Below are 16,897 nucleotides of genomic sequence, written 5' to 3'. Positions count from 1 at the left end.
ACATTTTTAAAGGGCATAAAGAGACCATCTCTTTACCCAGATGTGTCAGATCTTTCAGATGTTGGAGGGCCCCTGATAACTCCTCACAACCAAATCCTGCTGTACCCTTCCATGACATGTGCAATCCTAATAATGAGCGGTCAAAGTTTCCTCTTACTTGGGTGCACACAAATGTCTCAGCTGCCAATCTTTATCCCTTAGTGCAATGACTCAAAGTTAAATGAAGCTTTAACCTCTTCCATCAATCAAATTCACATTCCCAAAAGATTCTCAGCCAGTTCCAAAACATTGCTAAAATATCTTGCAGTCATCTCTGCATGCCTATGTTACAGTATATAGAAAGTGCCCCCTCCCTCCCAAGGAATACTATAAGATTAAGAATAGTTACTTTTAAGAGTCAAGAAAGATCCTCAGATTAGAGATCAGTTAAGCTTGCTACAGCAGCCAGAACCTGATACAGTCCTCTAACTACTTTCTATAACATTTTAGATAATTATGGACTTGATAAAAATCAGTCCAGCATCTGCTTCCTGTAAAAGAACACTGTGCTTCCCTAAGCATTTTTCTTTATTTTCTTTTTTTAAAATTAGTTCAGAAAGATAAAGGTGGCTTAAAAGATAAAGTTATTTGGAATTTCACCACCAAAAACAACAACAACAGAACAAAGTTTAAAGAAAGTAACAAAATAATTACAGCCTGCATTTTAAAGGTCTTGGCATCTAATCCCAAACAAGAAATACACAGCATTTCCCAAAGGAAGAAATATGTCTTGACATCCAGGAAACACAAAATTAGGCTGAAGCTCAGTTCTCCAGAATTTTTGAAGTTTTTGTTGTGTTATTTAAGTTATAATGAACAACTACTTTTCAGCAGAGAAGGTACCTTTATGAAAACCTAGAGGCCCACCTAAAGCTAGTAATACTACGTGAACATATTAATGGGGAAAATACCAGAAAGAGAGAAAAGCCTTTTCATTGCCCCTTTAACCAAGGGGCATTGATGATTTTATGAAATAGGGCAATACAGACCAGCCGGGGTAAGTTTAGGATGGATGTCTAAGAATAAGTATTTAACCACTTGAGGTTAGAGTGTAAGAGTTCACTTACTAATTCACATGTCCCCGCAGTTTAGTCATTTTGATAGGAATGCCAGCACAGAGCTCGATTCTTTTATTTCTTCTGCTCTTATAGGTTCTGGGAAAATTAGATGAAGATTCTCCATAGCTAGGCCTTATTCATGCATTTCTGCATGCTCTGTCAGAGATCAAAAGCCAGATATGCAGAAATGACAAGTGTTCATCTCTCCAACTAAAATGAACTTGATCTTTTAATACATATAAAGCACTATAAGCATATTACACACTTGAAAATCCCTAAGTTTCTCAGCTGAGTGTAGAGAAATACTGGATTCCAAAGTTCTTCCTATCTCTTCCACAGTATAAACTCTACAGAAAATTTCATAGAGGCATTGAAAATATGAACGTGCTTTACAAGCAGTAATTCAGAAAAAAAAAAAACAAAACCTGGAGCCTAGGCAGACTGAAGGCTACCGTCCTGCTGAACAACAAAAAGACCTTTTAGGAAAAAAATGCACGCAAAAAACTTAATTACACCTCACACACTAAAGTTCTACAGGCAGCTTCAATTTTGTTTCTTCCCCAATTTAATCCTGTTCCATAATTTAAAGAGCTCTTTTTATTTTTAAATGCTGGTTTAAATGTCATTTCATTTCTTTTTACTATTTTAAGTAGAATTAAGTAGTAAACCAGTGACTTTGTTGCTTACATTGATTTAGAAGCAACAACAACAACAACAAAGTTTGAATGATGGAAAACCATAGCTGCTTTTATATATGCTAGGGAACTGAGCTACACAACAGCAGATTAAGTGCCCCTTGGAAGAGTACAAAGTGGTGAATTCTGATGAAAGATCTCAATACGCCACATAGCTCAGTGGTATACACATACTGTATTTTTATTTTTGATGAGACAAATAAACAGAAGCCTTGTTCTCCCCCAGTCTACCTTCTGCTCTACTTAGTGCAGTGAGCCCAACCAAAAAAGACAAGCCATGAAAACAAACTGTGTGGAATCAAATCTGTGTGCACTGGAGCAAGAGTTAAACACAGAAGTACAGCAATTTTGGTGTGTTAACCAATATAACTGTAAAGCTCATCAAGAAATTAATAAATCAAAGCTAATTTCTAAAACACTTTGTATGTAATAACGTTTCTCCACCACTTCAAGCTTGATCTTGGATTAAATTTACTATGTACTCTAGGATATAGATTTTACCGTTTTCCCAGATAGGACAATGAGATTAGCTGGTCTTGAGCATACAGTTTTGAAGCAGCGGGTCTTTGTTTCAGACAGTCTAGTTGCACCTTTCTTCACACTGCTTAAGTTTTGCTAGAATTTTTTTTCCTCCTGCTGAAGTACATCAGCATTTTGTCCAAGCATTGAACCAAAAAGAGAGAGAGGTTACCTGTTTTGGCAGTGATGAGTTGCAAGACCAATGGTCGTCTTGTTACAATTCCAGAACCTCGTGGAAGAAAATCCCTGGAAACATTAAAAAAATAGTTACTACCCAGAAAGCACTGTCCAGTTATATAAGACATTGGACTAATTTGGAACCTCCTCTATACCTTCAGCTGCAATGAAAATGGAAAGTCGGTGGAGACAGATTTACATCAAATACTAGTATAAAATAGGGCTGTTAATTTTGGTTCGAGATAGCAGTAAGTCATTAGACAAATATATATTAAAACTAAATTACTGTCTCAAGGCATTACCAATTCTCTTTCTTCATGACCATCATATATAACATTTCAAAACTCACCTTGCATAGTAAGAGTACCTGAAGCCATGCCCACATTTATCGGGCTGTCTAAATAAATGTGTCCTCACCCTATACTTGATTTGAAGAGTATACGAGCATATGAATACACACACTCTCACACACCACACCAAAGCTCTGGCCAAACCAAATTGCCAGCACTCTGCACCTACTCTTTCACACACTTAACTTCTTCCAGTCGAATCCCCAAATAACTTTTCCAGCAACACATCCACCCAGAAGTTTTTGAGTGAAAGCTGAACCCTAGAAGTACTCTTGGACAGCCGGAGGGAGTGTCCTTGGACCAGAAAGCAAGCAATGAAGCAAAGACAGCAACTCTGTCATATCATTATGCATGCCCATGATCCTTTCCATGCCTCCAAAGACAGGGAGGCTCCCTGTGCAACCGAAACCCTAGAAAAACTTTGAATCAACTGTTAGTTGCAAAACCAATGATCAGAAACCCAAAGCAAAATAACAGACTTTTTTTTCCAGGGTCTTCCCCAGTTGCCATACCTATTAAACTCTTACAAACCTTATGATGAGGTTCAGTGAGGGGCTTTGAAGACTGCCCCCTTCAAATAAGCATCTTCAGAGGAATAAAATTCAGAGATAAATATACAGTTTCACAATCAGCTTAAGCTCATTGAAATCCCCTTCTTTTTCCTGCCTTAGCAGGGATGCTGAATCACCTTCTTGCCTGCCTTAGCAGCATTGCTAACTCACCTCTCCAGCTCAGGTGAAAAGCAATGCAGCAAACAGTTAGGGCATGAATTTTCAGTTAAATCGTGGAGCTGACCTGGGCAACTGTGTTGTCACGTGCTAGTGCCAGTACGAAGGGTGAGGCAGGAATGTGCAGTGTTTGGGAGGGGTGGGGAGAAGGACAAAAGAGTCAAAGGAAGAAAGATACAGCCCTGTCAGCCCTTTAGACAGAACTGCTTAGATGGGTCTGCTCAAGCCACTTGAGAAACCACATCTTACCTATAATCATCGCGTATCTTCATACTGACCTTGTGCTACTTAACGGATGCCTGACATTAGCAGTTCCTTTAAGGCAGCACACAAACCTACAAGGTTTAAAACAAGCCTAGAGGGTACATCTATGAAAAATAAAACACACAAATATTTCATCAAACTTCAGGATGTTACTTGCGCGAATCAGAGGATATTAGGTCTGAGGAATCCCAGGTCAAGACAGGCTCAGGAATGCAAGAACAGTGAACCTCTTTCCATAAGCGCCAACAGGGTAACAAAGCTTTGGCAGCCTGCAGAAGAGACATATGGCAACTCTACCTGTGATACAAGCTCTGAAGATTTCCTTCCCAACCTAACATCTAAACATAAAAACAAACAAACAAAAAACATAAGCAAGCAGTTCTAAGGCTCCGAGGAACAACCCTGGCTGTCAGCTGTGCCCCACACCTCTTTAGAAGTCCCTGGCATTTTGAATGAAACAATGTTAATTTCTAGATAAAATCAAAGTCTCATTTTCTCAGTACCTGTTAATGTGTGCTTACAGTGTGATTACTCTGCAAATTAAAGCTAAAGCACACCATAAAAGGAGAGGCTGTTCAAACACAAGCTAGCTCATTAACTTCTATACTCAAATACAGATCTGCAGGCAAAAGTACAATTAATTAGGAATTCAAGTAATCTCTAAAACAAAGATAATGCAAAAACATCACGCATACTGATTTATATCTGCTGTGATGTTTTACAACACTTGAGACAGCAACAGGATAACTAGCATCTCTCTAAGCTAGTTCTTAAGGCCTTCAAAAGGTCTATCATAATTTCAATACCTACCAATGGAGAGAAACCTGTGTCTCAGTGAAGTGCCATCTACTGATATTTTCTCATGGGGAAGAAGAGAAAATTTTAGTAGAAACATATTCATTCCTCTGTGTGCACTGAAATTACAGTAGCCCAGGATGTAGAAAATGCCTATTGAGATGACAGTTTCATACTTTGATTTTCAAGCATTTCAGATCTTCTTTAAAAAAAAAAAAATAAAAATCATTTTTCCATGAAGACACTGAAAGGAATTGATACGCAGGACAAACTGATCACACGAAACAAACTAGGGTCCTCTACAGCAGCACATGAGGCAGTAAAATCCTTCTTCAGGGAGTCAAAGGCTGAAAAGACTTACCGATTTTCTGCTTCAGACTAAGCACATTCAGTGATAAAGAACACTGCATTAATGCAACTCCTAGTTGCATGCAACACTGACCTTTCCTCAACAGCAAAATTAGGAAGAAATGTATGACAACAATTTTCCTTCAGAACGTTCTCTTAACACATCCAAAATAGATGGCATTTGATAACCCTCTCTAACAAATTGAACTATTGTCAAAAAGCCCATCATCTGTTCAAGCAGGCATCAGCAGAGAGAGGTTCCTGCTTGGTGAGAGGGCAAGCTGTGTTGATCACATAACCAGCTAAACAGCGTGCAGCAGAAGGACCTACAGCTTCTGCTTCAGATGTACAGTTTGAAGAGGAAAAAATGACAAAGAATGAGGATAAAAAGGGGTTCATGGGGAGAATTCAGGAGAAAACTCCCCCCACCACCCTCCCCCATTAGCTGCTGAATGTGTATTTTACCTCTGTGAACAAAACATTGGCCTCAATTAATAAATCTGCCCTCACAGGGACAGGGAATTTTTTTTTTTAAACATTTGAAATTTCAGCTTCAGCCACAAGGCAATAGGATCTGTGCACTTTCTCTATGCAGCCCAAATCAGATGGTACAAATAAATACCTAAACTCTACTTCTAGAAAAAGATTGTTCTTTAAACACACACAGAAGTGTAAGTCAAATCTGAGACATAACTTGCACTTTTTTAGGAAAAGCAACATAGTACCACATTACAACTCTAGCACAAGGGAATCAGATTAAATACTGTACAAATGCTTCTGTAGAAATGCCTACTTTGACATCCACAAAACAGGATGCAGGTCTTCTCCCCCCCCCCGATATGGAAAGCTTTCTACACAGGGTTTGTTAGTGGTGCCGAAAAAAACCCCCAGTGTGTTAGGAATGGCCCCACACCCTCATTTTTCCCTAAAACATCTACCTAAATAAAATGTTTCTTAAAGAAAAAGAAGGGGGCCAGGGGAAGCTTCAGCAGCAAGAAATATAATAGGACTGAACACAGCTGAGTTACAAAGGTTCCTTCTGACCAAAAGGATGATGCCCCTCAATGTCCTGGTGGCACACTTAACATTCCTTAAAGGACAGGTTTGAGATAGTTGCTTTTCCAAACCTTTTGGTCAGTGTGTTTAGTGAGAGTTGGGAGAAAAATCACATCAGAGTTAAAGCAGCTGCAAAGAAATCCATCTAGAAAAAAAGGATATGCCTGAGAATTTGTGCACAAAGACACCGACAAGGGAGAGAAAAGACTGTCTTCTGTGGTGGAGGGAGTGAGCCTGTGAGTACCTGTGAGCACAACTGCAAGACCACTTAACAATAACAAGGTGCATGAAACAAGAATGAAACACAGTGTGCGAGAATAAAGCTGGGAATGAAAGACATGCTCCTTTAAAAGACGTGCATCCTACATTAAGAACTAAACTACTTTTACATCTTTATTCTCAGAATATTTTCAGCAAAAGGTACTCTGCTGACAACAGCTATACTAGCTCAGCAGCAATGCTGCTGTGACATGACAGTTTGGAGACAGGCAGCAAAGCCTGTCCAGTGTTGCCTAGCCAGTACTGAATAGATGAAATGCAAATAAGATGCAAGAAGCCAGGTCTTCCAGAACATCACTTCAATAACTCTTCAACCTCAGAATGCACTTATCTGTTAGAATACCATTAAATATTTTCAAGAGCAAAATACTTTCAGGGCCAAATAATTTTTACCATAAAAACTATAAAATTACTCCTATCTTACTGCACAACATAAACCATACTGTCTTCACTCTCTAATACAGCTCATTTCCAGTATCAGAGATCTGGACAAGTATATCTACTAAAATGTTTGTTTAACGTATAAAGGTAACAGATATTAGTTTGAATTTTACTTGCTAAAACCCAGATCTCAAAAACTGATGTCACAGGATGGTGAAAAGTTATAAATGGCCATACCAACACCTTAGCAGTTTATAATAACAAGACAGTTAGAGGTCTGATCTTTGCTACAGTAGACAACTTTACTCTAAGAAAAAAAAAAAAAAAAGAAAAGAAAGTTCACGTCTCTGTATGTTGTCTTTCCTTTATCATACCACCCTCTCTGACTGACACTCAGAAAGCAAATAAGCTGAAAAAGTAATTAGACAAATATTTAATGGGAAAAGTCTCATGGAAGAGATGGGAACACCCTTTCAAATTCAAAAAGGGTAGAAATCATAGTGAAATGCTGAAAACCAAACTAGACAGGGGCTCCTTCAGTGAGGTTGTCTCATTATAATGCAGGACTATAGCTTACAAAGAAAAGAACGCATATCAAACAAACAAAATACAAACATAATGTGTTCCAAGGGGATTTCCAGGTAGGGGAAGAGTTTTCATTTAGGAGCTCTCTAGCACACTAGCAGTATTTATTATGTTGAAAAAAGAAAGAAAAAAAAAAACAAAACAGAAGAATCCCCAATTTGTGTGAAGAGCAGTAATTCATGACCACTTAAAATTTAATCATGGTTTCAAAAGAGTAACTTAAACCAGCTTTACTTTGCCAGTATAGTACTGAGAAACGTCCTGCACTTTGATCAGTTACATGGTCAGTATTATACAGGATAAATGGTGATTAATTTACATTAATACCAATATACTTAATTTATATAAAACATAGGGGAAATCCAGGAAATCAAATAATGGACGAAAATGTCAATGATTACATAGTAACTGCATTAATTAAAGAACTAGGAACAAGTAAAACTGATAGTGATGAATTGTCAAAAAAATCAGAAGTCCTTACAAAGAAAAAGCCTCCACATTTTTCACGAAGGGTAGAAACAAGACAGGCTCGGGACAAGACAGCCATAATTCTCTTACAGAAGAGTACAAATGACCCATCTAAATCTATTTCATTTTGCCAAACAACATTGGTAATGTTACTTATAAAAGTTTTTCCACTAACCTTCCCCCAAATGCAGAAAGGCCATATTCCATGGGCTGCTCATATGAACAGCACTGCTGTGGTAGCATTCCACGCAGGCCTTTATTCCCAAGATTTGCCAAGGACTGCAATGCAGCTTCAATTGCAATAGGAAGCAATTATGCCAGAAGTCAACAGTTTTCCTGGGCTTTTTTCCAACACAGTGTTTATTGTTTTATACAACTCCAGCCTGGCACACTAGGAGCACCTGTAGGGCTTGTGGCTTGTACTGGCTGAATGGCCATGTCTTATGCAGAAGAACACACTGTTTCACAGTGAACACCTACACATACCTATGCAGCCAAGCATCTCCCAGTTCTGTGGCAAATGTACACTGTACAGAAGCACTACAAAAGGCTTTCATTTTTCTTGCATTTATCATATTTAGCCTCAAAGCAAAGTGCTACAAAAGAACAAAACAGGGAAAAGCATGGTCCAGTGTAAGCCTACAGAAGAGAGACATTAATAATTTCTAACTTCTTTCCTCAGGTTCACTTTCTAAAACCCATAAACCAAAACCAGTTAATTTATAACTAAACTCTTAATGCTAAAAATATACATCTGAAGACCTATTTTGGCAGACATGTTCTTCCTATCTCACCTGCTCTTGCTCCTGCGCTCACCAACACCACAGAGGACCCAGCAGTAGATCCTTCATGCACTTTTGTTCATTACAAAGCAAGGTATGTCCAAGCAATGGGAAGCGTACTTTGCATTTAAGCAGAGGCTTTCTTAGGAATTAAATTTGTAATGTCGAGTGAAGTACTTTCTCAGAGGAGGTTTGTCATCATTGACACAAGACATCACTGTATTTATTCCTCCTTAGTGGCTTTGGAAGCACAACTCTGCTACCCTCCAAATGACAGCACAAAGATAACCCTGGGACACATTTTTAAGAAGTCACAAAAGCTTTAAGGCACTACTACCTCTGTTGTGCTTTGATGTTCTCAGCCGCATACCTTTTTTTTTTTTTCCTTCAGTAATACAGTAGTATACATCACTTTCTACATCACACTGATATTTGGCTATATATGCCCTTCCTCATTAGCTCAAAGTACAGAGACCAATTCTTATTATCAGTCACCGCTTGATCCCTCACCTCCTTTCATTAGTTACAGAAGAGTAAATGCTTTTTGTTTCGGCACAATGTCTGTCAATCAAGAGAGTCTCCCACAGCTTGCTTCAACGGCTGCAAAATCTCAGCCTAACATAATGGGGCTTACATGAAGATGTACAAAATAATTAATCTTCTTTATTGAAGACCAATGATACCTATCTTAATTAGGCCTACTAGGCAAGCTAAATGCATTAAGAGGCTGTGGATTTTTAGTGATCTCGGATATATTAGCTCCTAAAGCTCAATACCAGTCTTTCCAAGGTTTTTTGTAAACCATGCAGCATAGATGCTGGCATCCTTATCATGACAGTTTAGTGCTTAGTTCAAGTTCTCTAATGAAGTTTGGCCTCAGTTTGCAGTAACCATTCTTTCAAGGTAAACCTTCCCTCAACTGAGAGATCATTTTAATTAACCTGCTGAATCAGAATAGGAGTACTAACTACACATTGCAGCCCATGTAGTTTGGGCATGTCTTTAGGGGTGAGAAAATGAAAATCCAGACATCCTAGGGCTGTTAACTATCTCTTCCTTTCAAGCAGGGTGGATAAACTTGGTGTCTTTGAGAAGCCATTCTCCAACCCAGCGGAGTCCTTCATCACCATTGCTGAACTACTGGAACAGCCAAAGCAGGGAGGGGGTCCCAAGTCCAGTTATCCTATCCATTCACTTTCAGGTAAGCACACAAGTTGAATCAAGAATAGTAATTTAAAAAATCCTGAAACTCTTACGCAGCACTACAATTTAGCAGCCTAAAATGTCTCTTTGGGTCTCCCGTCCCCGACTCCTTGATAGAGTTGAGATCAACTATACAAAAATCCAGAGGGGAACGGTACAAAAAAAAATCCACCCAAAGAGACCTAACCATGGGAATATGGTGAGCATTGACTCTAAAGGTAAGAAATAAGGTATTTTTGAAAAGCCCTTGAAGAACTTCAAAAAGGATGGCAAGAGATTTCAGTCACACTAGCTGGGCACCTCCCTAAGTTCACTGAACTAAGTTCAGTGACAATGCTGAGGCACCACTAAGGCGAGAAAGCAAAGCTTGAGATTTTCTCTTCATGTAGAAGACTGGAGACAGAGCAGGCTTAAAAAACACCATCATTATACCTCTCCCATATCTGGAAGATGCTTTCTTTAAGTAGTAGCAGCAGCATTTCTGCTCAACAAGCAGTGAGAAATTATCACATCTCCCCCATTAAAGTAAACGTTAGAGGGCTATGAGAAAAACAGTGCCAAAAATTACTCTAGTGCCAGTGGTGAAGTCTTCCATTAAACATGACTGGAGTCAACAGTTTCTCCAAAGTAGGGAACATTTGAATAGAAGTCTAAGAAGGCACAGACCATTATTAGTACCCCAAATCTAATGTCATATTTTGACAGCAGTGAGAGAACCTCACATTGCACTTCTGCACAGAAAAAGGCAAGCCTGTTCATTGAAGCAAGGAAAGAAAATGCACTTCCTAGTATTAAAAAAAACATCTTTTACATGATAAAATTTTAAAGTCTCAATAATGTTTATAGGACTGAAAACTTGCCATAGACAGCTATGAAAACGTCCCAGGCGAAAACACAAAAGTGGCAAGATGAACAGTGCTCTGTTTGCAGTTATTATGCTCAGGCTGTAGGCTTGCTGTACTAACAGATCGGGAAGCTGCCAATGTGCAATCTCGTCGGCAAGCCACTGTATGCACGATGCATCTGTCCTCCCTGGCAGACATCCAAAACTGTGCTGCATCATCCTAATTCAATTTGTGAAAATGCCCTTTTTCCTCTTTTTCTTTTAAGATTTTACAAAAGCTTCTGCTATTTCCTGCCCAACGGTGCTCTCCATCAATCCCAAGCAGGGGGTGGGAGGGGAAGAAACCACAAAACACAAAAAACCCACCAACAATTCTCAGAATTCTTGTGTCGAAAAGAATAAAGCAGACTTTTCAGGACAACTCTATTCTCCCTAATCAGATATGTTTGCTCTTAGGAAAGGACTAATTTGCATAGGATGTTGGTGCATAAAAGCCCATCCATTCTCAGGATGAATACTAATGCAGCAAGATTTTGTATCTCAATACCAGAAATGAACAACAAAAATTCTTTACTCACTTTAAATTGTTGTCAGTGCTCTAAATAGATGTTGGGTTTTTTTTTTAATCACTTACAGCTGCCAGATACTATTAACAATGTTTCTTTAGAAAAGATTTGAGTAAAAAGTTTTGCTCTATAATATAATCTGATATAAACAGAAAAAAATTCAGATTGCAAGGATCAGAAAGAAAACAACATGTCCCCAACACTGCAGGCATATCTGCTACATGAAGCTAACTACTATATAATTACTTGCATTTAGCAAATAATTCACCTCTGGATACCATCATGACAAAACTTTCAGATACTACAAATTTCAGTGCTGTCATCAAAAACCCAGACAAAATAAGCTCCTGCCCTTCCTCCCAAATCACACTGTCCTGAACTCAGATCCATCAATACAGACTTTTTAAACAGTGGTATAGCATACAATCAGCTATGCCACATCCTAGTAAAGTCCAAAAAACTTTGCCCCTTCAGAAGCATTGTGAAAATACATTTATCTCTTTTGTGGTGGACAAGGTGTCAAACTGTACGATTACCTTTCTTGGTACAATACAATCCATTTCATATTATTTTGCTGAGCTGGAATGTAATTGGATTCAATTCTTCTGCTCCCTCCAGAACATATACACAATGGGAACTGCAGTATAAAGACAGCCTGAATTTATAGACAGAAAGACACCCACAGAAGGAAAGGGGTATGTTTCCAAAACAAGTGTCTCAAACAACTTCTCTTATCTAGCCATTTTATCCTTTTTTACCTGCCCATTTATCCTGCTTTGAGCCTATAGTATGTGCAAATTAATATATTGTTCATGACAATGTAAAGTCTGTTTAGCTAAATATTGAAATTTAGTATCAGCCATGATCTCTCATCTCTCTGCCCACCAGAAACTGAATTATTACCACGAGAAAATTTTATATTAAAAGTCTGACCAAAACAGTGTTTTATGCTGCTGCTTCCCAGAACACTAACAAAGTCATAATGCTGGAGGTCTCAGCCCAGACTCCTAAGGCTTTCCAGCCTCTTTCCCAGATCTGACGGACATTGGGGATCTTCTGTCAACATTTATTTAGCACCTGAACAAACTAGCAGGTGAGCACACAAGGGCACAACACTGCCTCTGATGGATTATGCTAAAATTTCTTCAGCAGCTGCCAGCTTGGCTGCTGAATATATCTGGAACATAGCCCATTTCATCCACTGTCATGCAGCAGGGGCTAGAGATGTCTTACAGTTGTTCTCGTGCTTGCCACGCAGAGCCTTGCCTATTCTCTGCAGGTGAGTTACAGACCATTTTAGATCATCTCCTACAGCGAAGCACTACTGAATATATGTGTACATTTTTAAGCATCTGCACTCTACATAGTAACCAAAGTACCAAGTGCTTAAGGTTAATCCAGCTTTGATTATACCACCTATGAGGGTGGAAACCTAGCTGTACTACAGCAAATAGTAAATCTCCTGCATATCTGAAGAATGAAATCTTGGTGCTTTTGCACAGGAACTAGGATGCAGAAATACTACACTAGGTATTGAATTAAAAGCATAACTTCCACATACAAATTATAGAAGCTGACATTATCGCTAGACACTTAGGTTGAAAACCTCTCTTATCTACAGCTACAGTCTCCTTTGCATCCCAGAGGCTATCACAGACAGCAGTACTTGGCAGTACATCAAAGCCCAGCATGCAGTTAAATGGGATTTTGCTCCTCTCTAGTTCAATAATGATGCCTTGTTCATCTCAATGCAACTTGCTGAAGTAAAAGATACAAGGTCACAGTTAAATAATGCTTATTTCCTGTTCTCAGCATATTTACACTACAGACTTTACACTGCAGACACACAGCATTAAAGGGATTCCCAGTAACCCGTTACACACGAGCACAGCAAACAAGGGGAGTTCATAGGCTTCTATTTACTAGAAGTCCTTATTCCGAAATGCATGGTTAAAAAAAAAAAAAAACCACCACACAGAAAAAGCAAAAACGGCTTCTTCCCCTCTGTGCTTGCAATCCAGGCAGACACTGTTTAAGAAACCCATGAACACTTACAAGAATATCATCAATCTGCTCACTGATCAACTGATGGGATAGCAAACCACAAACACTGTCTTCTCTCTCAATGACCAAGCTGTTAAATGCACAAACTAAACACCAGCAAGGGTCCCTTTTTGGGAAGAAGAAATGCTGCTATGTCTCAGCTGTTCAAGGTAGAATCCAATACTCAGTTTTGGTGCCATATAGATATCTAAAGCAGCCATCACACAAAGCAGAGAAATGAAAAACAGCAAGATTTAAACTACAATCACAGTTATCCCACACTGATTTTAAGATTATATGCTAACCTCTTCCTTTAGAAATAGAAGCAACTTAAAAATAAAGGAATAAAAATCTAAGTCCTACATACAGTTAAGACAGTAAAGACTTGAGGCATATACATGTGGATACAGATGTGGGTAATGTTTAAAAACCAGTTTGAGGTCATACAGTAAATCAGTGGCAGAGAAGAGAACAGTGTCCATACTTCTTCTCTGCTGCAATCCATAGCAGCATCACTCCCTATGTTTACAGGAGAATGTCCAAACAATCATATTGTTAAGATCTATTTGTCTAAACTGGAAAGCCTTGTTTTCTATTTCATCTACAAAGGAAAATAACATATGCTTGAAACATGAGCAGGAGCAATGCCCATCAAGAAACAGCAAGACAACAAAGGTGCTTGTTATTTGTCGATTTCAACACTACAATATCCCAAATGTAGGCTCCTTCCTGAATGCAGTGAGTATCGGGATTTATAACATTATACAAGAGCCTAGAGAGTCAAATGATCTGTTGAATTTTCAGAAGTGTCTCTGTATTAAGAATCAGGAAAGTTTAGATAAAGTTAAGTGGATACCTATGGTCTCAAAAAAAAGAAAAAACCCCCACAAACCTCTCACTAGATGACTATTCACCTTTAAAAATTATCAGAGGTGTGCAGTCACCTTCAGTACCTCGATGGATTGAACTTCCAGTAATAACTGCCACTGAATTTGTAGCACTGATTTCTCAGAAGGCACTCAAGACCAGACTGGGTTTTTTGAGGACTGTTTTTTGCAGGGTTTTGAGGTTTTTCCTGAAGTCTTGGTCTCAGACTTCAAATACTAAGCTTGTGTTCACTAAACCACTACAATACTCTAATCGTACATAATATGCCGAAGTTATATTAAGACCATACGTATATGTATTCTCGCAGGTACATTTACAAAAGTGTTAAGTGTTACTTATTGATTTAGCATCTCTGTAAACTGCTTGATACGCTGAACTTGAATGCCAGAATATAGGTCAGGGCTCCCTATACTATGCCTCACTACAGAGTACAGCTTTTCTTAAAATAGAAGAAATCTTTTATTTGGTAAAATTTAAATGCCAGAAATAACAGACATGGATCCTCAAAGTAGTTTTAGAGGAAAACTTTTACTTTACGGGGGATCAGCATATTTGTTTGCATGTCTGTTTTTAACTACATATTTGCTTTACTTTGCATATATCAATTCTCAACACTTGACATAAAAATGAACTTAAAATCCACAACGGAGTTACATTTAAGAACAAAACTAGGCCATTTATATCCCACCTAAATGGCGAAGTTTGTTCTGCAGCCTCTAAATGTAAAAATGTATTTGGGGAAGAAACCTAAAGGAGCCACTGTCTCATTTGCTGCTGTTTCTATTTAATGGAATACCCAGAAACAATCCTTGCTTTCAGTGCACCAGAGTATTTTGATAACGAGACTAATACACTCAATACAGCGGTACAATGCCTTAATTAGTCAGGAAAAGGAGTGGCTGATTCTCATTTCCAGAAGATCCTTAAGATTAAAAAAAGAATACACAGAACCGCATTTGAGTTTGTCTCTGACTGCTTAGCTTTTTCATGCCTGTTTCACAGAAGAGGAGAATTTTCTGTAAAAAAGTTTTTCTGTCCATGACTAGTAACTGAAAGAATAAAATAAAATATCTGCACCAATTTTAACTATATCTCCCCCAGGAAGCACTCAATCTAAGTATGTGTCTACTTTCTTTGGAGAAATTCTCTGCTTCAACAGCCAGACTTAAAGTCCTTTCTCTTCCCCTAATGACTCAACGCAGTCTTTTCACAACTGCCATCTCAAGCAAATAAGAATGAGCTGAGCGCATGAGGAATTGTAATTTGGAAAAAAAAAAATTAGTAAAATAGCTATAGAACATGCAGTGGCCATAGGATTATCAAAAGCATCTCGGATCAAAAAGCTGTAAAGCTGTATTACAAAACCAGACCTCAGGCTCTTAAAATGGAAGTGCTTGTTTGATTACGACTGACAGGCTTACAATCCAGAGTTCACATCTCTTATAAAACAATTATTTGGCCACATGCAGTTTATATTATATTAAGCAGGGAAGGAAGTAAAGAGCTTTCAGCTTTGAAATCTAATTATTAATTTCTCGCTATTTGTAAGAATAAAATAAGGTTCTGATTCAAATCTGGAGAAAGAGGCCCTGACAAGGTAGCTTGCCATCTGTGCCTTTAGTTATCTTAAAAGCCCATTTGGATATATGAAATAATAGAAAATGCTTTCTCTCCAAATACAGTTTCCAGGGATTTCTTCCTGCCATTAGTTTTCTTTTAAGTAACCCTATTATTATCAAAAGCAAGATGTTTAAAAAGCACAAACAACATGTAAGGTCATGATCCTGTACTCATCTGTAGCAAAGGAATAAGACCAGGCAAAGTGCCTATCTCCCACTGGCAATCTATTGGTATTAGATGTTTGACTCCCCTTTGCGCTTTTGAATCTCTCTCCCACCAACTTCTACCAGAAGACTGCACTAGATCCTTTGCTTCAAACACCGGCTCAGTATTTTAAGGGCACATTTACTTCTGTTACAAAGAGAAGCAGGTAAGAACATTTGCTCTTCAGACAATACCATTTCCTGAAATGAGTGCCATGAGCTACAGTTAGGAACACATGAAGGTCTAACCCATAAATGGAAATGACTGTTGTCCTCAGGTGCCCTCTGGAAACTTTTTCCATCTAAACATAACCAGAATCCTGAGAGGAAACCCTTCAAACACAGTCCTTGACTACCAAAAGAAGCAGTCTCCTTACACATAGAGGAGCAGTAAGTGAAGAGCAAACTCTCCAAATACCTTAGTGGATGCTAATCCAAATAGTAACAATAATGGCTACATGGAGAGATTTGACGCTGCCCCAACTCCAGCCTTGTTCCAAGCCAACCTACAATGACATAAGTAGTTCTGGGTCTCACACAAGTCCTGGAGCAGGCAAACATGCAGAATTCATCCTCATGCAACACCAGCGCCAATGGAGATCAAACATACAATCTAATCCCAACATGTTCACCGACTGTTGTTAGTAATTAAGGATGCTGTGTGCACCTAAACAAGGCTTGGTGCTACCATGGGGACAGTGATGGATGTGTGTCACTCAGCAGCTTCAGAAATAACAGGACTTGGATCCCGCTTCCAGAACCATCTGCCAGCCCACAGAACTATGCCAGAGCCAGATCCCTCACAACCCTTCTGAAAAATTATGACAATGCAGAGACTAAGTGGTGGGTAATGCAGTATAGCCCAACACATTTCCTGGGCAGTTAGGCTCCATAAAGAAGCTCCAACTGTGATACCACCTGCAAGCTAGAAAATAGGTTTCCTCTGTCCAAGTGGAAAAAAGCGTCATCCTTGCACAACCAAAGACCCCATGAAGGACTGAAACAG

The 16,897-nt window shown here is 38.7% G+C and overlaps 1 protein-coding gene across 4 annotated transcripts in view; it reads right to left on the bottom strand.

Annotated features, from left to right (window-relative positions):
* DNM3 (dynamin 3) overlaps positions 1-16,897 on the bottom strand; it is a 181,622-nt gene that overhangs the window by 161,902 nt on the left and 2,823 nt on the right. For all 4 annotated transcript variants that reach the window (XM_075508053.1, XM_075508050.1, XM_075508051.1 and 1 more), the window contains exon 2: positions 2,484-2,557. In XM_075508053.1, coding sequence (XP_075364168.1) covers positions 2,484-2,557 — 74 coding nt within the window. The remainder of the gene's footprint in view (positions 1-2,483; positions 2,558-16,897) is intronic.

The sequence above is a fragment of the Mycteria americana genome, chromosome 7 (genome assembly GCF_035582795.1).
Source record: "Mycteria americana isolate JAX WOST 10 ecotype Jacksonville Zoo and Gardens chromosome 7, USCA_MyAme_1.0, whole genome shotgun sequence".
Classification (NCBI taxonomy): Eukaryota; Metazoa; Chordata; class Aves; order Ciconiiformes; family Ciconiidae; genus Mycteria; species Mycteria americana.
The sequence above is the reverse complement of the archived record's forward strand: the minus strand, read 5'-3'. Positions and strand labels throughout refer to the sequence as shown.